Source organism: Chaetodon auriga, chromosome 16, assembly GCF_051107435.1.
Source record: "Chaetodon auriga isolate fChaAug3 chromosome 16, fChaAug3.hap1, whole genome shotgun sequence".
Classification (NCBI taxonomy): domain Eukaryota; kingdom Metazoa; phylum Chordata; class Actinopteri; order Chaetodontiformes; family Chaetodontidae; genus Chaetodon; species Chaetodon auriga.
The window spans coordinates 4,583,685-4,610,534 of record NC_135089.1 but is presented as its reverse complement, the minus strand read 5'-3'; the positions used below and the strand labels follow the sequence as shown (position 1 = coordinate 4,610,534).

General features: G+C 45.7%; 2 protein-coding genes across 5 annotated transcripts in view; both read left to right on the top strand.

Annotated features, from left to right (window-relative positions):
* Positions 1–24,761, top strand: part of LOC143334571 (uncharacterized) — a 32,059-nt gene extending 7,298 nt beyond the window's left edge. The window contains exons 2-17 of one of the 4 annotated variants that reach the window (XM_076753410.1): positions 2,797–2,886; positions 3,845–4,531; positions 4,798–5,154; positions 5,794–5,901; positions 19,132–20,106; positions 20,580–20,645; positions 20,806–20,904; positions 21,005–21,114; positions 21,204–21,262; positions 21,368–21,501; positions 21,589–21,723; positions 22,422–22,464; positions 22,640–22,677; positions 22,775–22,862; positions 23,523–23,709; positions 24,462–24,761. In XM_076753410.1, the coding sequence (XP_076609525.1) occupies positions 2,797–2,886; positions 3,845–4,531; positions 4,798–5,154; positions 5,794–5,901; positions 19,132–20,106; positions 20,580–20,645; positions 20,806–20,904; positions 21,005–21,114; positions 21,204–21,262; positions 21,368–21,501; positions 21,589–21,723; positions 22,422–22,464; positions 22,640–22,677; positions 22,775–22,862; positions 23,523–23,709; positions 24,462–24,590 (3,305 nt within the window). In that variant the 3' untranslated portion in view covers positions 24,591–24,761. Of the gene's footprint in view, positions 1–2,796; positions 3,154–3,844; positions 4,532–4,797; positions 5,155–5,793; positions 5,902–19,131; positions 20,107–20,579; positions 20,646–20,805; positions 20,905–21,004; positions 21,115–21,203; positions 21,263–21,367; positions 21,502–21,588; positions 21,724–22,421; positions 22,465–22,639; positions 22,678–22,774; positions 22,863–23,522; positions 23,710–24,461 lie in introns of all 4 variants that reach the window. The other 3 variants (XM_076753409.1, XM_076753408.1, XM_076753411.1) reach the window with 3 other exon arrangements.
* LOC143333822 (uncharacterized) lies at positions 6,277–18,433 on the top strand. The gene is made up of 3 exons (XM_076752178.1): positions 6,277–6,327; positions 8,139–8,975; positions 18,401–18,433. Exons 1-3 carry the CDS (start codon positions 6,277–6,279, stop codon positions 18,431–18,433), a joined length of 921 nt encoding a protein of 306 aa, XP_076608293.1.
* Positions 24,762–26,850: the final 2,089 nt, after the last annotated feature.

Here is a 26,850-nt window from a genome sequence, read left to right as displayed (position 1 = left end):
AAGGTTAGGTGAAGGTAAAAGACTAGCCTTAGGGTAAGTCTCCAGGAAATGAATGTAAATGTATGTAATGTTCGCAACAGTAAAGGAAACGTGTGTGCGCGTGTGTCTGCCATTAGAGGTTATTGAGAATATAGTAACTGATAAACTAATCAATTTATCAGTTGGTTTTTATGATTCTGTTCATATTTTCCATGTAGTTTGATACGATTATCAGGCTAATTGAGTTGATAAGCTCGATTATAACGACATAACAACCAATAAAACACGTTCACAACATGTTCCTGCCAGATCGTGTTACAATGTCCAAATAATAATGATAATATAACGGTGAATAGTTCTGCAGGTATTTCGTCATAAACATTATACTGTACAACAAATGAAAATTCTGACCTGATGACGGTGCTCGATGTAAAATCAGTGGCTAGCTGCACATCTGATGTGCGTCCCTGTGGTTGGTCGATCTGGCAGACAACATCCCTCATTGCTTGTAAGTAGTGATGTGCAGGCCTGTATGCAAGAAACAGACATTGCACCAAGTTGATCTTAAAATGTAGTTATGGCAACAGCTACACACAGTGCAATAATGATAATAAATACTTTCTGTTCAGTCAGTTACTTAAGAAGAATCTGATTATACAAATCATTTGACTGTCAGTAAATCAACCTGAGACTCAGGGCCACCTTCCCTTTGGAAGAATGACCGTGCTCCACGCTCTGCAGGTTGCCTGCCTTGTAAATACACAGATGTTGCAGCCAGCAACTGCAAAACTATTCATGAGTCTCCGGATCTGTAGCTTTCAAAGTCATGCAAAGCGTATGCACTCAGTTCAAAAAGGGGATAGCTTATAATGTCCGGGTATGTGAGTGGAGTTCGTGCATCGGGCTCTGTAATCAAGTTTGGATCTATGTTGTTTATCGTGCTTAGTTTGTCCAAATGCTGGTGCTTGACAAACCTTTGGTTCAGTCAGTTTCTCCCAGTCTGGTCATTTTGCTCTCTCCTCACTTCTCCTTGATTGATTAACTAACGTTTTAGGCAATCAAAGCAAAGGGTAAGCAGGTAACCCCCATAACAGGCATAGCCTCATGAGATGCCTCACGTATCCACAAACAGTGGATGTCTCGGTCCTGAACGGGTATTTTTTCAAAGTAGCCTGTAACCCCATAAAATACATGCTGAGTGCCTTAATGCTTACTGCAGTAGGTAGTGAGCTAGTTAGCCAACCATGCTAACATTTGCAGCGTCTTGGATAATTAGCTGATTGTGTGTTGATGAAAATGTTTAGGACTTCCACTGCCACTACTAATGTAGTGAAGCAACACACACCAGACTGATCTGCAGGATGGAGTGTAAACAGAAACTGCCCAGTTTCTATAAGCCAACAGGAGTCTGAAAAATGTGATTATTTTTGATACGAGCAGATAAAACTTTGACCTTTGAGATTTTAATAGAATGTCAGGTATGCAGGAATGAGGTGCACAGTGAAATATTTAACCTCCAACTCAGTTATTCATGGAAACACACACAAGTCTTTGAAGTGGATATTCTGCTAAAATGTAACACACATAATGTAACAGGGCTAATCACGACAGGGTCGACTGGATCTTTAAGAGGTTTTTCATTAATCTTGATCTCCAGTCATCCGTTGAGATTGCTTTTAAGACTTAATGTGGAAGAGCCCATCACAAATTGATATGTGTGTTTTACAGCAATGATCTCCCGCTACGCTGCTCCACACATGGATCTAGTTCTGCTTACTGTACCCTTACTTTTGTTGCTTTATGACCATTAAAAACATCACGTGAGACTATAAACATCTTTTCCACCCTTTGTCACTTCCCCGTCGAACGTTGATTGCTTAATGTCTTTGTCCACTCCCATGATATATGCTTTTTAAGGTGAGTGTGTGTGCACATCAGGTACATCGTATCCATAGAAGCCTGCTGTCACAGGGTGTGTGCAGCCTGTGGTTTTTCAACTCTTAAAGACAGATAAGATAAAGACATTAGGTCACACAGTGCCTTGTACGCAGAAAATAATCAAATCACCCTCAGGATCTGATATTAGCCCTGATTTTCTCACCCCTTCCTGATGCTTTTGAAATGACTTACAGGGGAAAACTGCATCCAACCATGTGGCTCTCAGTAGTACATGTGCTCTCTGGCTGCTGAAAAGGGGCTTTGAATGTAATGATTCAATGCATGCAGATGAGGAGCTGAGGTAAACAGGCTAAGCCATTATCAAAGCCCTCCTGCTGTTTGTACCACTCCTCAAGCTGCCCTCTGCCTTCCTCTGTCCCCCCATAAACTCAAAGCCAAAAAGGGGAGCAGGTTAAATGGGAACAGGCATCACCTGAGACCACCACCACACCTTCATCCTCCACCACAATCACAACAGCTGAACCCACGTCCTCCTCTCCTACCTCCATCTCCACCTCCAGCTCTCTCCCTACAAACTCCTCCCTAGGCAGTAGCACCTTAACCTCCACTTTAGATACCACCACCCCTAGTCCCTCAACAACCACCTCAGGAGGTAGGACTAACAGCATGACGAGTGTTTATGTTTGTTCTTACAAAATAATATACAACAACATGCAGGTGAGAGGGAATTCAGTGAGGACTCAAAGTTAAAGCATTTTACAAGTGTGTACATGTGTCAGGTCACCAGAGTCAAATTTCAAATGTGTCTGTTTCTCGTCATTTACATCATACATTTAACCTCTCAACACCTTAATGAGATGTGGCCCCGAAAGAAAAGGTGATGAGCTGGTTATTTTTGTGCCTTTCTTTTGAATGTAGGAATGATGACAGCAACCACCACACATGATGTGACCAGCAGTTTTACATCCTCACCAACCGCTTACACCAGCAGCAGTCCATCAAGTACAAGTACAGTCACTCCAGAAACATCTGCACCTGTCCTGACTACATCTACACTAACAGCATCCACTAACACCTCGCCTGAGACTCTGTCCACCACCACCCCATCCTCCACCGTCACTGCAGTTACAACACTCACAACTGGACCCACACCCTCCTCTCCTACCTCCATCTCCACCTCCAGCTCTCTCCCTACAAACTCCTCCCCAGGCAGTAGCACCTTAACCCCCACTTTAGATACCACCACCCCTAGTCCCTCAACAACCACCTCAGGAGGTAGGACTAACAGCATGACGACTGTTGATGTTTGTTCTTACAAAATAATATAAAACAACATGCAGGTGAGAGGGAATTCAGTGAGGACTCGAAGTTAAAGCTGCACTGGGTAATTTTACAAGTGTGCATGTTCTTCAGGTCTCTGAATGCAGATTTTTGACATCTTCAAAAGTCCACAGTCATGCCCTCTGAGGCTGTACTGAGGCACAGTGCTGCTTTGAGTCCTTGTTACTGATATTTCCACTGTCCTCACTAAATTCCAAGTCAAAATCAGTCGAAATCTACTTCAAATGAATGTGCATGTTACTTGATTGTGTTCATATCTGCTGAGAAGTGGCCAAAAAAAGTCCTTGAACTGCGGTTTAAAGCCTCAAACCTTTTATTTAGCTTTTTTCACATTTATGCTAATGACCTACGTTTTTGTTCTTGGAAAAATGAGACACTGTCAGTGAATACCGGTGCAGTCATGTGTTGCTGTCGGCACATGTATCTGGACATTTGTCTGGTCTTTGTTGCTCTCTCACATGTCTTATCTGATACCACCACGGGGGAACACCAGAGTCAGAACATTTGAAATGCTTCTGTTTCTGGTCAATCACATCATGCATTTAAAATATTTTTTCACCTTGAGATGTGGCATTAAAGAAAAGGTGATGAGCTGATTATTTTTCTGCGTTTCTTTTGACTGTAGGAACGACGACAGCAGCCACCACACAGAGTGTCACCAGTGATGGAGGAACAAGCACCAAGACACCAACCACTGCTCCAGTTTCTGACACGACTGTAGCTTCAACCTCAGGTTCAAGCAACACCAACACAACCAGCAGTTTTACATCCTCACCACCGTCCGCCACAGAGCAGTCCACAACCTCAGCACCAGCTACAACTACAGAAAATGGCACAACAGAATCTACAACTACGAAACCATCAACCACTTCTACAAATCCTCACAGCACTGTAACCACAGACACCACCACCAACGAAATCACAGATACACCAACCACACAGACAACCACCGATGCAACTCCAAGCTTATCAACCGTGCACACAACCACCAGTGAAACTGAAAGTACGCCGACTGCTTACACCAGCAGTAGTCCAGCAAGTACAAGTACAGTCACTCCAGAAACATCTTCACCTGTCCTGACTGCATCTACACTAACAGCATCCACTAACACCTCGCCTGAGACTCTGTCCGCCACCACCCCATCCTCCACCGTCACTGCAGTTACAACACTCACAACTGGACCCACACCCTCCTCTCCTACCTCCATCTCCACCTCCAGCTCTCTCCCTACAAACTCCTCCCTAGGCAGTAGCACCTTAACCTCCACTTTAGATATCACCACCCCTAGTCCCTCAACAACCACCTCAGGAGGTAGGACTAACAGCATGACGAGTGTTGATGTTTGTTCTTACAAAATAATATACAACAACATGCAGGTGAGAGGGAATTCAGTGAGGACTCAAAGTTAAAGCATTTTACAAGTGTGTACATGTGTCAGGTCACCAGAGTCAAATTTCAAATGTGTCTGTTTCTCGTCATTTACATCATACATTTAACCTCTCAACACCTTAATAAGATGTGGCCCCGAAAGAAAAGGTGATGAGCTGGTTATTTTTGTGCTTTTCTTTTGAATGTAGGAATGATGACAGCAACCACCACACACGATGTGACCAGCAGTTTTACATCCTCACCAACCGCTTACACCAGCAGCAGTCCAGCAAGTACAAGTACAGTCACTCCAGAAACATCTTCACCTGTCCTGACTGCATCTACATTAACAGCATCTACTAACACCTCGCCTGAGACTCTGTCCACCACCACCCCATCCTCCACCATCACTGCAGTTACAACACTCACAACTGGACCCACACCCTCCTCTCCTACCTCCATCTCCACCTCCAGCTCTCTCCCTACAAACTCCTCCCCAGGCAGTAGCACCTTAACCCCCACTTTAGATATCACCACCCCTAGTCCCTCAACAACCACCTCAGGAGGTAGGACTAACAGCATGACGACTGTTGACGTTTGTTCTTACAAAATAATATACAACAACATGCAGGTGAGAGGGAATTCAGTGAGGACTCGAAGTTAAAGCTGCACTGGGTAATTTTACAAGTGTGCACATTCTTCAGGTCTCTGAATGCAGATTTTTGACATCTTCAAAAGTCTACAGTCATGCCTTCTGAGGCTGTACTGAGGCACAGTGCTGCTTTGAGTCCTTGTTACTGATATTTCCACTTTCCTCACTAAATTCCAAGTCAAAATCAATCGAAATCTACTTCAAATGAATGTGCATGTTACTTGATTGTGGTTATATCTTATGCTGCTGAGAAGTGGCCAAAAAAATCACATTTCACTTTCTCACATTTATGCTGATGACCTACGTTTTTGTTTTTGGAAAAATGAGACACTGTCAGTGAACACCACTGCAGTCATATGTTGCTGTTGGCACATGTATCTGGACATTTGTCTGGTCTTTGTTGCTCTCTCGCATGTCTTATCTGATACCACCACGGGGGAACACCAGAGCCAATCACATCATGCATTTAAAATATTTTTTCACCTTAATGAGATGTGGCCATTAAAGAAAAGGTGATGAGCTGATTATTTTTCTGCTTTTCTTTTGACTGTAGGAATGGCGACAGCAGCCACCACACAGAGTGTCACCAGTGATGGAGGAATGAGCACCGAGGCACCAACCACTGCTCCAGTTTCTGACACGACTGTAGCTTCAACCTCAGGTTCAAGCAGCACCAACACAACCAGCAGTTTTACATCCTCACCACTGTCCACCACAGAGCAGTCCACAACCTCAGCACCAGCTACAACTACAGAAAATGGCACAACAGAATCTACAACTACGAAACCATCAACCACTTCTACAAATCCTCACAGCACTGTAACCACAGACACCACCACCAACGAAACCACAGATACACCAACCACACAGACAACCACTGACGAAATAGGAAGTACATCGACCGCACACACAGCCACCAACACAACTGCAAGCACACAGATCACACAGACAACCACCGACGAAACCACAAATACACCAACCACACAGACAACCACCGACTCAACCACTAATACACCAACCTCACAGACAACCACCGATGCAACCACAAATACTCCAACCACACAGTCAACCACCGACGCAACCGCAAGTACATGTACCTCACAGACAACCACCGACGCAACCACAAATACATCGACCACACAGACAACCACCAAGGAAAACGTAAGTACATCGACCACACAGACAACCACCGACACAATAACAAATACACCAACCTCACAGACAACCACCGACGCAACAACTAATACACCAACCTCACAGACAACCACCCACTCATCCACTAATACACCAACCTCACAGACAACCACAGATGCAACCACAAATACACCAACCACACAGACAACCACCGACTCAACCACTAAGACACCAACCTCACAGACAACCACCGACTCATCCACTAATACACCAACCTCACAGACAACCACAGACGCAACCACAAATACACCAACCACACAGACAACTACAGATGCAACAACAAATACAACAACCTCACAGACAACCACCGACTCATCCACTAATACACCAACCTCACAGACAACCACAGACGCAACCACAAATACACCAACCACACAGACAACTACAGATGCAACAACAAATACAACAACCTCACAGACAACCACCGAGGAAACCGCAAGTACATCGACCACACAGACAACCACCGACGCAACAACAAATACACCAACCTCACAGACAACCACCGACTCAACCACTAATACACCAACCTCACAGACAACCACCGATACAACCACAAATACACCAACCACACAGACAACCACTGACTCATCCATGAATACACCAACCTCACAGACAACCACAGATGCAACCACAAATACACCAACCACACAGACAACCACCGACTCAACCACTAATACACCAACCTCACAGACAGCCACCGACGCAACAACAAATATACCAACCTCACAGACAACCACCGACTCAAGCACTAATACACCAACCTCACAGACAACCACTGACTCATCCACTAACACACCAACCTCACAGACAACCACAGACGCAACCACAAATACACCAACCTCACAGACAACCACCGACGCAACCGCAAATACACCAACCTCACAGACAACCACTGACTCAACCACAAATACACCAACCACACAGACAACCACCGACGCAACAACAAATACATCGACCACACAGACAACCACCAAGGGAACCGCAAGTACATCGACCACACAGACAACCACTGACGCAACAACAAATACGCCAACCTCACAGACAACCACAGACTCAACCACAAATACACCAACCTCACAGACAACCACCGACTCAACCACAAATACACCAACCTCACAGACAACCACCGACGCAACCACAAATACATCGACCACACAGACAACCACCGACGCAACCGCAAATACACCAACCTCACAGACAACCACCAACTCAACTACTAATACACCAACCTCACTAAAGACCACTGACTCAACCACTAATACACCAACCTCACAGACAACCACCGACTCAACCACTAATACACCAACCTCACAGACAATCACCGACGCAACAACAAATACACCAACCTCACAGACAACCACCGACTCAACCACTAATACACCAACCTCACAGACAACCACTGACTCATCCACTAATACACCAACCTCACAGACAACCACCGACACAACCACAAATACACCAACCTCACAGACAACCACCGACTCAACCACTAATACACCAACCTCACAGACAATCACCGACTCAACCACTAACACACCAACCTCACAGACAACCACCGATGCAACCACAAATACACCAACCTCACAGACAACCACTGACTCAACCACTAATACACCAACCTCACAGACAACCACCGACTCAACCACTAATACACCAACCTCACAGACAACCACTGACTCATCCCCTAATACACCAACCTCACAGACAACCACCGAAGCAACAACAAATACACCAACCTCACAGACAACCACCGACTCAACCACAAATGCACCAACCTCACAGACAACCACCGACTCAACCACTAATACACCAACCTCACAGACAACCACCGACTCAACCACTAATACACCAACCTCACAAACAACCACCGACACAACCACAAATACACCAACCTCACAGACAACCACCGACTCAACCACTAATACACCAACCTCACAGACAATCACCGACGCAACCACTAATACACCAACCTCACAGACAACCACCGATGCAACCACAAATACACCAACCTCACAGACCACCACCGACTCAACCACTAATACACCAACCTCACAGACAACCACTGACTCATCCCCTAATACACCAACCTCACAGACAACCACAGATGCAACCACAAATACACCAACCACACAGACAACCACAGATGCAACCACAAATACACCAACCACACAGACAACCACCGGCGCAACCACAAATACACTAACCACACAGACAACCACCGACGCAACCACAAATACACCAACCTCACAGACTACCACCGACTCAACTACCAATACACCAACCTCACAGACAACCACTGACTCAACCACTAATACACCAACCTCACAGACAACCACCGACTCAACCACTAATACACCAACCTCACAGACAACCACCGACGCAACCGCAAATACACCAACCACACAGACAACCACCGACGCAACCACAAATACACCAACCTCACAGACAACCACCGACTCAACCACTAATACACCAACTTCACAGACAACCACCGACTCAACCACTAATACACCAACCTCACAGACAACCACCGACGCAACCGCAAATACACCAACCACACAGACAACCACCGACGCAACCACAAATACACCAACCTCACAGACAACCACCGAAGCAACAACAAATACACCAACCTCACAGACAACCACCGACTCAACCACTAATACACCAACCTTACAGACAACCACTGACTCATCCCCTAATACACCAACCACACAGACAACCACCGACTCATCCACTAATACACCAACCTCACAGACAACCACAGACGCAACCACAAATACACCAACCACACAGACAACTACAGATGCAACAACAAATACACCAACCTCACAGACAACCACCGACTCATCCACTAATACACCAACCTCACAGACAACCACAGACGCAACCACAAATACACCAACCACACAGACAACTACAGATGCAACAACAAATACAACAACCTCACAGACAACCACCGACTCATCCACTAATACACCAACCTCACAGACAACCACAGACGCAACCACAAATACACCAACCACACAGACAACTACAGATGCAACAACAAATACAACAACCTCACAGACAACCACCGAGGAAACCGCAAGTACATCGACCACACAGACAACCACCGATACAACCACAAATACACCAACCACACAGACAACCACTGACTCATCCATGAATACACCAACCTCACAGACAACCACAGATGCAACCACAAATACACCAACCACACAAACAACCACCGACTCAACCACTAATACACCAACCTCACAGACAGCCACCGACGCAACAACAAATATACCAACCTCACAGACAACCACCGATGCAACCACAAATACACCAACCTCACAGACCACCACCGACTCAACCACTAATACACCAACCTCACAGACAACCACTGACTCATCCCCTAATACACCAACCTCACAGACAACCACAGATGCAACCACAAATACACCAACCACACAGACAACCACAGATGCAACCACAAATACACCAACCACACAGACAACCACCGGCGCAACCACAAATACACTAACCACACAGACAACCACCGACGCAACCACAAATACACCAACCTCACAGACTACCACCGACTCAACTACCAATACATCAACCTCACAGACAACCACTGACTCAACCACTAATACACCAACCTCACAGACAACCACCGACTCAACCACTAATACACCAACCTCACAGACAACCACCGACGCAACCGCAAATACACCAACCACACAGACAACCACCGACGCAACCACAAATACACCAACCTCACAGACAACCACCGAAGCAACAACAAATACACCAACCTCACAGACAACCACCGACTCAACCACAAATACACCAACCTCACAGACAACCACAGATGCAACCACAATTACACCAACCTCACAGACAACCACTGACTCAACCCCTAATACACCAACCTCACAGACAACCACAGATGCAACCACAAATACACCAACCACACAGACAACCACAGATGCAACCACAAATACACCAACCACACAGACAACCACCGACGCAACCACAAATACACCAACCACACAGACAACCACCGACGCAACCACAAATACACCAACCTCACAGACAACCACCGACTCAACTACCAATACACCAACCTCACAGACAACCACTGACTCAACCACGAATACACCAACCTCACAGACCACCACCGACTCAACCACTAATACACCAACCTTACAGACAACCACTGACTCATCCCCTAATACACCAACCACACAGACAACCACCGACTCAACCACTAAGACACCAACCTCACAGACAACCACCGACTCATCCACTAATACACCAACCTCACAGACAACCACAGACGCAACCACAAATACACCAACCACACAGACAACTACAGATGCAACAACAAATACAACAACCTCACAGACAACCACCGACTCATCCACTAATACACCAACCTCACAGACAACCACAGACGCAACCACAAATACACCAACCACACAGACAACTACAGATGCAACAACAAATACAACAACCTCACAGACAACCACCGAGGAAACCGCAAGTACATCGACCACACAGACAACCACCGACGCAACAACAAATACACCAACCTCACAGACAACAACCGACTCAACCACTAATACACCAACCTCACAGACAACCACCGATACAACCACAAATACACCAACCACACAGACAACCACTGACTCATCCATGAATACACCAACCTCACAGACAACCACAGATGCAACCACAAATACACCAACCACACAGACAACCACCGACTCAACCACTAATACACCAACCTCACAGACAGCCACCGACGCAACAACAAATATACCAACCTCACAGACAACCACCGACTCAAGCACTAATACACCAACCTCACAGACAACCACCGACTCATCCACTAACACACCAACCTCACAGACAACCACAGACGCAACCACAAATACACCAACCTCACAGACAACCACCGACGCAACCGCAAATACACCAACCTCACAGACAACCACTGACTCAACCACAAATACACCAACCACACAGACAACCACCGACGCAACAACAAATACATCGACCACACAGACAACCACCAAGGGAACCGCAAGTACATCGACCACACAGACAACCACCGGCGCAACCACAAATACACTAACCACACAGACAACCACCGACGCAACCACAAATACACCAACCTCACAGACTACCACCGACTCAACTACCAATACACCAACCTCACAGACAACCACCGACTCAACCACTAATACACCAACCTCACAGACAACCACCGACTCAACCACTAATACACCAACCTCACAGACAACCACCGACTCAACCACTAATACACCAACCTCACAGACAACCACTGACTCATCCCCTAATACACCAACCTCACAGACAACCACCGACGCAATAACAAATACACCAGCCTCACAGATAACCACCGACTCAACCACTAATACACCAACCTCACAGACAACCACCGACTCAACCACTTATACACCAACCTCACAGACAACCACCGACTCAACCACTAATACACCAACCTCACAGACAACCACCGACTCAACTACCAATACACCAACCTCACAGACAACCACTGACTCAACCACTAATACACCAACCTCACAGACAACCACCGACGCAATAACAAATACACCAGCCTCACAGACAACCACCGACTCAACCACTAATACACCAACCTCACAGACAATCACCGACTCAACCACTAATACACCAACCTCACAAACAACCACCGATGCAACCACAAATACACCAACCACACAGACAACCACCGACGCAACCGCAAATACACCAACCTCACAGACAACCACTGACTCAACCACAAATACACCAACCTCACAGACAACCACCGACGCAACCACAAATACACCAACCTCACAGACAACCACCGACGCAACCACAAATACACCAACCTCACAGACAACCACCGACTCAACCACAAATACACCAACCTCACAGACAACCACCGACGCAACCACAAATACACCAACCTCACAGACAACCACCAAGGAAACCGCAAGTACATCGACCACACAGACAACCACCGACTCAACCACAAATACACCAACCTCACAGACAACCACCGACTCAACTACTCATACACCAACCTCACAAACGACCACTGACTCAACCACTAATACACCAACCTCACAGACAACCACCGACTCAACCACTAATACACCAACCTCACAGACAACCACCGACGCAACAACAAATTCACCAACCTCACAAATAACCACCGACTCAACCACTAATACACCAACCTCACAGACAACCACCGACTCAACCACTAATACACCAACCTCACAGACAACCACTGACTCATCCACTAATACACCAACCTCACAGACAACCACCGACTCAACCACTAATACACCAACCTTACAGACAACCACTGACTCATCCCCTAATACACCAACCACACAGACAACCACCGACTCAACCACTAAGACACCAACCTCACAGACAACCACCGACTCATCCACTAATACACCAACCTCACAGACAACCACAGACGCAACCACAAATACACCAACCACACAGACAACTACAGATGCAACAACAAATACAACAACCTCACAGACAACCACCGACTCATCCACTAATACACCAACCTCACAGACAACCACAGACGCAACCACAAATACACCAACCACACAGACAACTACAGATGCAACAACAAATACAACAACCTCACAGACAACCACCGAGGAAACCGCAAGTACATCGACCACACAGACAACCACCGACGCAACAACAAATACACCAACCTCACAGACAACAACCGACTCAACCACTAATACACCAACCTCACAGACAACCACCGATACAACCACAAATACACCAACCACACAGACAACCACTGACTCATCCATGAATACACCAACCTCACAGACAACCACAGATGCAACCACAAATACACCAACCACACAGACAACCACCGACTCAACCACTAATACACCAACCTCACAGACAGCCACCGACGCAACAACAAATATACCAACCTCACAGACAACCACCGACTCAAGCACTAATACACCAACCTCACAGACAACCACCGACTCATCCACTAACACACCAACCTCACAGACAACCACAGACGCAACCACAAATACACCAACCTCACAGACAACCACCGACGCAACCGCAAATACACCAACCTCACAGACAACCACTGACTCAACCACAAATACACCAACCACACAGACAACCACCGACGCAACAACAAATACATCGACCACACAGACAACCACCAAGGGAACCGCAAGTACATCGACCACACAGACAACCACCGGCGCAACCACAAATACACTAACCACACAGACAACCACCGACGCAACCACAAATACACCAACCTCACAGACTACCACCGACTCAACTACCAATACACCAACCTCACAGACAACCACCGACTCAACCACTAATACACCAACCTCACAGACAACCACCGACTCAACCACTAATACACCAACCTCACAGACAACCACCGACTCAACCACTAATACACCAACCTCACAGACAACCACTGACTCATCCCCTAATACACCAACCTCACAGACAACCACCGACGCAATAACAAATACACCAGCCTCACAGATAACCACCGACTCAACCACTAATACACCAACCTCACAGACAACCACCGACTCAACCACTTATACACCAACCTCACAGACAACCACCGACTCAACCACTAATACACCAACCTCACAGACAACCACCGACTCAACTACCAATACACCAACCTCACAGACAACCACTGACTCAACCACTAATACACCAACCTCACAGACAACCACCGACGCAATAACAAATACACCAGCCTCACAGACAACCACCGACTCAACCACTAATACACCAACCTCACAGACAATCACCGACTCAACCACTAATACACCAACCTCACAAACAACCACCGATGCAACCACAAATACACCAACCACACAGACAACCACCGACGCAACCGCAAATACACCAACCTCACAGACAACCACTGACTCAACCACAAATACACCAACCTCACAGACAACCACCGACGCAACCACAAATACACCAACCTCACAGACAACCACCGACGCAACCACAAATACACCAACCTCACAGACAACCACCGACTCAACCACAAATACACCAACCTCACAGACAACCACCGACGCAACCACAAATACACCAACCTCACAGACAACCACCAAGGAAACCGCAAGTACATCGACCACACAGACAACCACCGACTCAACCACAAATACACCAACCTCACAGACAACCACCGACTCAACTACTCATACACCAACCTCACAAACGACCACTGACTCAACCACTAATACACCAACCTCACAGACAACCACCGACTCAACCACTAATACACCAACCTCACAGACAACCACCGACGCAACCGCAAATTCACCAACCTCACAAATAACCACCGACTCAACCACTAATACACCAACCTCACAGACAACCACCGACTCAACCACTAATACACCAACCTCACAGACAACCACTGACTCATCCACTAATACACCAACCTCACAGACAACCACCGACTCAACCACTAATACACCAACCTCACAGACAACCACCGACGCAACAACAAATTCACCAACCTCACAAATAACCACCGACTCAACCACTAATACACCAACCTCACAGACAACCACCGACTCAACCACTAATACACCAACCTCACAGACAACCACTGACTCATCCACTAATACACCAACCTCACAGACAACCACCGACACAACCACAAATACACCAACCTCACAGACAACCACCGACTCAACCACTAATACACCAACCTCACAGACAATCACCGACTCAACCACTAATACACCAACCTCACAGACAACCACCGATGCAACCACAAATACACCAACCTCACAGACCACCACCGACTCAACCACTAATACACCAACCTCACAGACAACCACTGACTCATCCCCTAATACACCAACCTCACAGACAACCACCGAAGCAACAACAAATACACCAACCTCACAGACAACCACCGACGCAACCACAAATACACCAACCTCACAGACTACCACCGACTCAACTACCAATACACCAACCTCACAGACAACCACCGACTCAACCACAAATACACCAACCTCACAGACAACCACCGACTCAACAACAAATACACCAACCTCACAGACAACCACCGACTCAACCACTAATACACCACCCTCACAGACAACCACCGACTCAAGTACTCATACACCAACCTCACAAACGACCACTGACTCAACCACTAATACACCAACCTCACAGACAACCACCGACTCAACCACTAATACACCAACCTCACAGACAACCACCGACGCAACAACAAATTCACCAACCTCACAAATAACCACCGACTCAACCACTAATACACCAACCTCACAGACAACCACCGACTCAACCACTAATACACCAACCTCACAGACAACCACTGACTCATCCACTAATACACCAACCTCACAGACAACCACCGACACAACCACAAATACACCAACCTCACAGACAACCACCGACTCAACCACTAATACACCAACCTCACAGACAATCACCGACTCAACCACTAATACACCAACCTCACAGACAACCACCGATGCAACCACAAATACACCAACCTCACAGACCACCACCGACTCAACCACTAATACACCAACCTCACAGACAACCACTGACTCATCCCCTAATACACCAACCTCACAGACAACCACCGAAGCAACAACAAATACACCAACCTCACAGACAACCACCGACGCAACCACAAATACACCAACCTCACAGACTACCACCGACTCAACTACCAATACACCAACCTCACAGACAACCACTGACTCAACCACTAATACACCAACCTCACAGACAACCACCGACTCAACCACAAATACACCAACCTCACAGACAACCACCGACTCAACCACTAATACACCAACCTCACAGACAACCACCGACTCAACCACTAATACACCACCCTCACAGACAACCACCGACTCAACTACCAATACACCAACCTCACAGACAACTACCGACTCAACCAGTAATACACCACCCTCACAGACAACCACCGACTCAACTACTCATACACCAACCTCACAAACGACCACTGACTCAACCACAAATACACCAACTTCACAGACAACCACCGACTCAACCACAAATGCACCAACCTCACAGACAATCACCGACTCAACCACTAATACACCAACCTCACAGACAACCACCGATGCAACCACAAATACACCAACCTTACAGACCACCACCGACTCAACCACTAATACACCAACCTCACAGACAACCACTGACTCATCCCCTAATACACCAACCTCACAGACAACCACCGAAGCAACAACAAATACACCAACCTCACAGACAACCACCGACTCAACCACAAATGCACCAACCTCACAGACAACCACTGACTCAACCACTAATACACCAACCTCACAGACAACCACCGACTCAACCACTAATACACCAACCTCACAGACAACCACCGACACAACCACAAATACACCAACCTCACAGACAACCACCGACTCAACCACTAATACACCAACCTCACAGACAATCACCGACGCAACCACTAATACACCAACCTCACAGACAACCACCGACTCAACCACTAATACACCAACCTCACAGACAACCACCGACTCAACCACTAATACACCAACCTCACAGACAACCACCGACTCAACTACTAATACACCAACCTCACAGACAACCACTGACTCAACCACTAATACACCCACCTCACAGACAACCACCGACGCAATAACAAATACACCAGCCTCACAGATAACCACCGACTCAACCACTAATACACCAACCTCACAGACAACCACCGACTCAACCACTTATACACCAACCTCACAGACAACCACCGACTCAACCACTAATACACCAACCTCACAGACAACCACCGACTCAACTACCAATACACCAACCTCACAGACAACCACCGACTCAACCACTAATACACCAACCTCACAGACAACCACCGACGCAATAACAAATACACCAGCCTCACAGACAACCACCGACTCAACCACTAATACACCAACCTCACAGACAATCACCGACTCAACCACTAATACACCAACCTCACAAACAACCACCAATGCAACCACAAATACACCAACCACACAGACAACCACCGACGCAACCGCAAATACACCAACCTCACAGACAACCACTGACTCAACCACAAATACACCAACCTCACAGACAACCACCGACGCAACCACAAATACACCAACCTCACAGACAACCACCAAGGAAACCGCAAGTACATCGACCACACAGACAACCACCGACTCAACCACAAATACACCAACCTCACAGACAACCACCGACTCAACCACTAATACACCACCCTCACAGACAACCACCGACTCAACTACTCATACACCAACCTCACAAACGACCACTGACTCAACCACTAATACACCAACCTCACAGACAACCACCGACTCAACCACTAATACACCAACCTCACAGACAACCACCGACGCAACAACAAATTCACCAACCTCACGAATAACCACCGACTCAACCACTAATACACCAACCTCACAGACAACCACCGACTCAACCACTAATACACCAACCTCACAGACAACCACCGATGCAACCACAAATACACCAACCTCACAGACAACCACCGACTCAACCACTAATACACCAACCTCACAGACAACCACTGACTCATCCCCTAATACACTAACCTCACAGACAACCACCAATAAAACTAATAGTACAACAACCGCTTACACCAGCAGTAGTCCAGCAAGTACAAGTACAGTCACTCCAGAAACATCTTCACCTGTCCTGACTGCATCTACATTAACAGCATCTACTAACACCTCGCCTGAGACTCTGTCCACCACCACCCCATGCTCCACCATCACTGCAGTTACAACACTCACAACTGGACCCACACCCTCCTCTCCTACCTCCATCTCCACCTCCAGCTCTCTCCCTACAAACTCCTCCCCAGGCAGTAGCACCTTAACCCCCACTTTAGATACGACCACCCCTAGTCCCTCAACAACCACCTCAGGAGGTAGGACTAACAGCATGACGACTGTTGACGTTTGTTCTTACAAAATAATATACAACAACATGCAGGTGAGAGGGAATTCAGTGAGGACTCGAAGTTAAAGCTGCACTGGGTAATTTTACAAGTGTGCACATTCTTCAGGTCTCTGAATGCAGATTTTTGACATCTTCAAAAGTCTACAGTCATGCCCTCTGAGGCTGTACTGAGGCACAGTGCTGCTTTGAGTCCTTGTTACTGATATTTCCACTTTCCTCACTAAATTCCAAGTCAAAATCAATCGAAATCTACTTCAAATGAATGTGCATGTTACTTGATTGTGGTTATATCTTATGCTGCTGAGAAGTGGCCAAAAAAATCACATTTCACTTTCTCACATTTATGCTGATGACCTACGTTTTTGTTTTTGGAAAAATGAGACACTGTCAGTGAACACCACTGCAGTCATATGTTGCTGTTGGCACATGTATCTGGACATTTGTCTGGTCTTTGTTGCTCTCTCGCATGTCTTATCTGATACCACCACGGGGGAACACCAGAGCCAATCACATCATGCATTTAAAATATTTTTTCACCTTAATGAGATGTGGCCAGGAAAGAAAAGGTGATGAGCTGATTATTTGTCTGCTTTTCTTTTGACTGTAGGAACAACGACAGCAGGCACCACACATAATGTCACCAGTGATGGAGGAACGAGCACCGAGACACCAACCACTGCTCCAGTTTCTGACACGACTGTAACTTCAACCTCAGGTCCAAGTGGAGACAACATAACCAGCAGTTTTACAACTTCACCCCCGTCCACCACAGAGCAGTTCACAACCACAGTATCAACTGCAAGTACAGAATCTACAACTATGAAACCATCAACCACTCCTACAACCACAGTCACCACCAGCAGCTCAACTGACTCTCCATCACCTCCACCCAGTACCATAACCACCACACCTCCTCCAAGTACACCGACCACACGCCCAACCACCGACACAACTACAAGTACACCGACCACACGCCCAACCACCGACACAACTACAAGTTCACCGACCACACACCCAACCACCGACACAACTACAAGTACACCGACCACACACCCAACCACCAACACAACTACGAGTACACCGACCACACGCCCAACCACCGACACAACTACGAGTACACCGACCACACGCCCAACCACCGACACAACTACGGGTACACCGACCACACGCCCAACCACCGACACAACTACGGGTACACCGACCACACGCCCAACCACCGACACAACTACGCGTACACCGACCACACGCCCAACCACCGACACAACTACGGGTACACCGACCACACGCCCAACCACCGACACAACTACGGGTACACCGACCACACGCCCAACCACCGACACAACTACGGGTACACCGACCACACGCCCAACCACCGACACAACTACGGGTACACCGACCACACGCCCAACCACCGACACAACTACGGGTACACCGACCACACGCCCAACCACCGACACAACTACGGGTACACCGACCACACGCCCAACCACCGACACAACTACGGGTACACCGACCACACGCCCAACCACCGACACAACTACGAGTACACCGACCATTGGTCCCTCAACAACAACCTCACAAGGTAACAGCATTATAAGTGATGATGTTTGTCCTTACAAAATAATATGCTGTGACATGCAGGTGAAAGGGAATTCAGTGAGGACTGTAAGTTAAAGCTGCACTTCGTAATTTGACCAGTGTGCAAGTTGCACAGGCCAAAAAATAAATTATCAATAATACCAATTATTATTTCATCTTCATATTCACATTATTCTCACAGCCAGGTGAGATGCTTGCGAATGCAGTCCTTTCTGATGGTTGATTTTGAATAATAGATGCTATAAATAAATGAAGAAAGTGTTTTTTAAAATGTACCAGTTATCAAAATACTACACAGTGATACATTGGACAACAATAGATCAATAAGTGAAAAACGCGGCAGACAATATGAAAGCCTCGCCGGTCGTTGGTATGCAGCAAATGTATAGATTTTCATTGGCATAATTAGAGGTTGATTATTTGGTGATTTGTCAAATGTCCTTTGCCACATTGCAGAAACCACCACTACCAACCCACCTGTTACAACAGCGCCATCCACCACCGCCACCATCCCAGTCATCGGTTCGTACCTTTCTCCAAAGTGTTGGAGTGGGTGGTTGCCCATAAAATTGTTATTATATAAATTATTGGTTGGAATTAAATCCTGCTCACACAAAGACCCACACTGCTAGAGATAATTATTTCTGTCTATTTCATTTTTCCTCTTTTCTTCTGTCATCAGTGTGTCCTGCTGTCCCGTGCCCACCTGACAGGGCTTGTCTTGAAAGCGTTTGTCAGTGTCGCTCTGGTACCTACCTGCAGAATGACCGCTGCGTACCCGGTAAGAACATAAGATGAAAAAACGACAATAACAGAAGTCAGAACAGGGTGGTGTTGCTCAGACTTTTGCCTTATTTTCTCCTCTCATCTTCTTCACTCAGCTCAAGTGTTCCCAGGCGAGCTTCATGTCACCAGCTTGGAGTTTAAAGAGGAGATGAAGAACAGGTCCTCAGGAATATTCCAGGAAACAGCGAATAAAATCTCAGCAGCGGTGGGTTGTGAGCTCACAAAGCATGTTGAAATGTTAAAATAAATGCTTCTCTCTCAGACATTAAACCACATGATTATTCTGTGTCATAGCTCTATGAAGTTCTCAAAGAAGAGCCAGGGTACCAGAGGTCTGAGGTTGTCCGACTTGAGTGAGTATTTTCTCTTTCTCTGCTGCAGAAAAATATCCCACATGTCACAAAAGTTTGATTTTTCTGTTTTTGTAACTTTTTTGGTGCTTCTGTATAATTCTCTAGACAGGGAAGTGTGAGAGCAATAGTAAACAACATCTTTGAAAACACCAATGCCACTGAAGATAGTATTAAAAAGTCTATTGAAACGGCTATAAGGGAGTCCTCAGGTGGATTGTTGAAGAATGCTAGTTTTACACGTAAGTACTGCTTTTGGCTTTTAATTTGTTTTTTTCTCTTATCTCAAGTTTTTCTCATATTCCAGTTTTATATCTTCTCTGTCTTAGCTGAAGAACTGTGTGATGTGGAGCCATTTCCTTGTGAACCCATCTCTACAATTTGTAAAAATCAAAATGGCCAGGCTGCTTGTACCTGTAAAACTGGCTACATCAAAAGCTTGTACTCAAGCATCAGCTGTATGGGTAAGTATGACTACTCAATGACCTTTACCTCCAGTACCAAGAAGCAGAGCAGACCACACTCCAGGAGTCATTGTTGTGTCTTTTATGGTCAAAATTGTGTAATGTGGAAAAGTTCTGCTGCCATAACACTATAGACTACTAAAGTCTCATGTATGGAGCAAAAGAGCTGATGACCCAATCTTTCCCAGCTGATCTACAGTTGAGAGAGCTTAAACAAAACCTCCTTATCCTCAGTAAAATACTTGGTGTGTGAGAATGAGGGGGAGAAGCAACAGGGAGCGAGACTCAGAGACGAGGTCAAGAGCTGTGGCCTTTTCTCCATGCCGACCCTTGGCACCGACTTCATTTATCTCTGTATTTTATTTCTTTTTAACGGGGTTGTTTCCCTGGAAACACATGGAGGAATCAGAGCTTTCTCTCTCTCTCTGGAGAGTCGTGACCAAGGAGATCAGCTATAAGAAGAGCTGATTTTCCTGGGAAAACAACATAATATGCAATTATGTGTTGGTTTGTAATGGTCATCATGGAGCCTCCGTATGAAGAGGCTCTCATTGTCCTTGTGTTTTCATTACATGTGCAACCAGGCGAACTGTGCGTCTCCATCCACCGTGATGGAGTCTGAAACTGTAGCCTGTTATTCTTATTTCAGTCTCTTTGTGAAAAACACTGTGTGTTTAAATTATTGTTTCCCTTTGCAGCGTGTCCAAGTGGACAGGAGCCAGATGGAGACCAGTGCAAGCCGTGAGTGCACACATTTTTAATTTTGTTAACAGGCTAAGTTTTGTGTGTGGGGTGTGGCGTGTGTGTGTATTACTGTGTGTGGTGCACATGATGTGAAGTTGGCTCCCCCGTGTGGATTCAGGACAGCCCTGAAATCCTAATTCCATTATGTTTAAGTGTTTTTTTTATCTTGCAGGTGTAAATTTGGATATGGTGGCTTCAACTGTCAGGATTGTGAGTAACAGCAGTATTTCAAAGGCAAAAAACGATGCAGCAGCAGTGATGTGCTGACCCATAAAAATCTAAATATGTCTCCGTGTGTGGTTTACAGCTTCTCTGCTGGCAGTGGTGGTCGTCTCCTGTGTACTGGGAGGAATTCTTCTCATCCTGGTCCTGGCTATGATCAGTTACTACGGCTGGTAAGGTCCTCACAACTTTACCAACATTAACACTAACTTGCTTTGAGTAAATCCAACTCATACAGTGGCTCTCTGGAAAGAAATGCATGTTCACATTTGACCCACATTAGTTCTGTAAATATCATATCTGGTTATTTTGCAGGTCAGAAAATTTAAATTTAGTGATAGTCTAGTGTTGTTTCAGTATCTTAATACCTATATTTCAATGTGTATTTGTAGCCTGAATGTCTAAAAAGCTCACTTTTCAACCAAATGAATACTTCAGGACGTTAAAGGATAAGGCTGGCGGTATTCAGTAATTTTCTTATTGTCACCAAATCCCATAAAAAGACCAAAACCAACAATATGTTAATGCGTCTTTCAGTACTTTCCAGCATCTGTACTCTTTCTGTGGCATTTCATCGTGAATAATAATGTGATGACGCCAGCTGAGCTGCATTGTTGTCCAAAAACACATAAATATACACATGAAAACTTTTTTCACTGGGTTTCATTTCCAGATTTGAATAGTTTTGGGAGATCAATGGAGCTCTATGATCCAGAGGAATGAGATATATCAGACTTTGGATACAAGTGCAGAACTTCTTAGTAAGATCAATTCATTGTTGGATTTGAAAAGGAAAATAGAAAAATGTTGTATTCCCGTTGTCTGTACATCAGGAGGAGATACTCCAGGAGTAAGCCAGACAACAGCAGCAGTCCATACTCCATAGGTGAGTCCTGGCCCGCTGGCGTCGTCCCCATCCCCCGCGCCACCACTAAATGGAACGCAGCTCGTTCCATGGAGATGACAGAAGCGGCCTACACCGATATCCTGGGGGACAGAACGCATCAAACCAATGGAGGAGTGAGTTACCACATGTTCTCCCGTCGTCTCTGTTGCCTGAAATACTTCCCACTAACCCTCAGACTCAGTCATGCGTAGTGTCGACCGTCCACTAAATCAGTTTGTTCAGTGTTGCCCCGCCATCTTGCATCCAGATCGCATCTGCTGATTAACCTTAAACCCACCCAGTGAGCGTGGATGTGATCATTTGCAGGTGAAAAATCGTGACACTCTGACCAGCAAATCAACAAATCCATGCTCACCGTGCAGATGACCGTGTTTTATGATTTCAGATCACAGATTAAATGACATGTTTTCAATCCAATGCTCACCAGTATGTTGAACCCAACTCATGCTAGCATGTAGCTCCCTCCCATGCTCCCTGCTTTGCCTGACTCCCAGTGTGTTGCTTTAGGGGTTTCATCCGAAGCAGAAAGGATGGAAAAAGGTAAGGCATGGCTTTGCTTCTAGCTTTTGATTTTCCTCGATTCCCCTTCTGATTGTGTAGACCAACCGCATGAGAATCGTGGTGGCAGTGTTATCGGGTGATGGGAAGCTGGATGGTTGTGGAAAGCCGTCTGCTTTCATCTTCATGTTAAATCTAGTTCTAATCTAGTCTAATCTAGTTTAGGAGTGACTATGATTAGTTTTCAATACACATTGGTGACTGTGGTTACTTGTGTGTGTCTTGCCTTTTGAGGGTGTTTGTGTGTGAATGTGTGAAGTCCCCACATCTGAGAGACACTAACACACTGCTTCCACTGACATTTCAGTCGGGATCATACGATCTCAGCATAGATGGAATGAGGACCTTCAAAGGTAAAAATCCGTCCCGCTACTCCTACCTGGTTCAAGGCCACGAGAACCCGTACTACTTAGAAGGAGATGAGGAGACAAACTGAAAGCATCGGGCCGGCGGGGGATGGAATCCATGCAGGAAGGAGGGACATGGGATCAAAAAGAAGTTACCCATTTGAAACCAAAGAGATTCATTCATATGAGCAAAAACATCTGAGCAGTTTGTTTAAAGTGAGCATCATGTCTGTTCCTTGCAAAGAGCTAAATGGTGCTAATTATAACCAGTAGATGTCACCATTGCTCAGTATAATTATCCTCCTGTTTTTTTAAGTACATTTGACTTTTTTGTGCTTTAAAGAAATCATTGTAGTCTTTAAAATGAAGCGTCTTACCTTGCTAATTGCACTAAAGTGTCAAGTTTACCACCAGTTTTCCTCTCAAATCAAAGGTAAATTGCAAGATATTTTGCTTACGGGTGTGATTATTTCCAAAAAAAAAAAAAAAAAAAAAAAAATTGTGAATGACCAAAGGGGCTGGATCCCTGGTTTGAGGTATTTCAAAAGGGATTTGTATTGTAGCTGAGTACTCTCTATTTGTTGAAGCTGCACTTGCAGAATGTGCCTCTTTAACGGTCTGTTTGACAAATATGAAACATGCAGAGCTGGTGATAAAACCTGCCTCTGGATGTGCCAATTGCCTATTGTATGCATTTCTTTTGAAAGCTCTTATATATGTATGTATCCTTTATCTCTGAGACAGTGCACTATTTTATAAGTGTGTAAAGGTTTTGTAAATAATGGATCTTTGAGCAGAGTGTGTGTGTGCATGCGTGTGTCATTGAGTGCAATGGAAATAAATTAATTTACACACTGCTCTTGTTTCTCATCATTGGTGGATCTATCAGTATAACTGTGCTTCATAAGTACTTAAACAGCTTTATCGCCCCATGATTCAAACTTTTTGCATGTGTGAGCCTTTCATCCACTTTGTGTCACTTATCGTATTTTTAGAGTAAGAACGTCTCTTGTTGATATCTGAAGAGTTAAAGGTGGCCGCTGATCCTTCCCAGACAGTTCTGCTGGGCTAATATGGCTGCCAAACACAGCTACCAGAAGAAAAGCTCCCTGAAGCTGCAGTAAAAATAAGGATTGAAGAGAGCTCGTCTACTAAACCGCTTAGTTTCGGGTTGTCTTTAAAGTGTGAGATATGGTCAGAACTTTAGTTTAAAACATTCAACAAATGCACTAACACTACCATTGTGTTGCAGAGATAGCCACTGAAGTTGGCAAGCTAGCCCTTGCCCATCCGTTGCCCAGTGCTAACTGAGCTAACTAGCTAAAGGCAGCTACTAGCTACAGCCATAGATAGCTACAGCACAGGGTGCGGCTAGCAGAAGTTTGCAGTTACGCTGGTGAGACGCCGCCCCCTATTTGTTTAGATCAACCTTCGACAGGTCGCTGATTCTTACACATTGCACCTTTAAGAGCTCAGAAATAAACTTAAAGATGATTCTGAGTTGTGTTTTCTTAAGGTCTGACGGGCGGTTTGACCTGCCTGGCCTCTAATTTACCTCAAACATGACTAATGTCACGATGTGGGATAACAGACTGAACATGTTTTTGTCTGTGAACGACTTTGAAATTAAAAAAAGAAAAAAAGAAAATATTAGTGCCTGTATGGCTTATAGGACACTTGATATGCCTTATGGTCATTTCTGTATTTTGTCCCCTTTAGTGAATGAGCCCAGTTTGTGGCAAAGGGAACAATACATATTCTGTAACAGTGGGGTTTTTGGGACCCCAAACAGGAAGGAAGTAAAGCCAGTGCTGAGGATTAAAGGTTCCCTGTGGAGTTTTTGACCTCTCGCTGAGCTATGGAGCTGATTTCTTTGACTGGACAAGCACACAAGGACAAGGTTTCACAGTGCACAGTCCCACCAATGGTGTCACACTATTACACTGATCAACAGGTGGCGCTGACACGCCAAGACACACCTGTAAAGGCAGGGAAGAAGAAGACTGCAAGCCAGACAACATGGATGACGACAATGGTGAATTTAAAGTACTTCAGACTTAAATGAGCTTTTTAAATGTTTAATCAGGGTGGAAATACATTACAGCAGATTAGTTAGATGTCAAGGATGCACTGTTTGAGTGAGTAACACTGAATATAAACAAAACAAATACAAACATAACTCAAAGTCCACAAGGCCCCTTTTCATTTCAGTCAATCTGTCCTGTGACTCTTCTTAAATTCAGTATGTCTGGAAATTAACGCAGAGTTCAACATTCATTTGCTGTATTGCCTTTGCAAACAGCACGCTCTCATTCAAACTGAATAATAGCACCGGTGCAGTTCATTATG

What these genes read in the sequence shown, in the direction of transcription:
- LOC143333822 (XM_076752178.1), top strand. Translation starts at nt 6,277, where the DNA reads ATGCAACCACAAATACTCCAACCACACAGTCAACCACCGACGCAACCG. An exon ending in AACCACCGACGCAACCGCAA is followed by an intron (nt 6,328 to 8,138) that starts GTACATGTACCT and finishes CCAACCTCACAG; the next exon opens with ACAACCACCGAAGCAACAAC. An exon ending in AGACAACCACCGACGCAACC is followed by an intron (nt 8,976 to 18,400) that starts GCAAATACACCA and finishes CTCCACCTCCAG; the next exon opens with CTCTCTCCCTACAAACTCCT.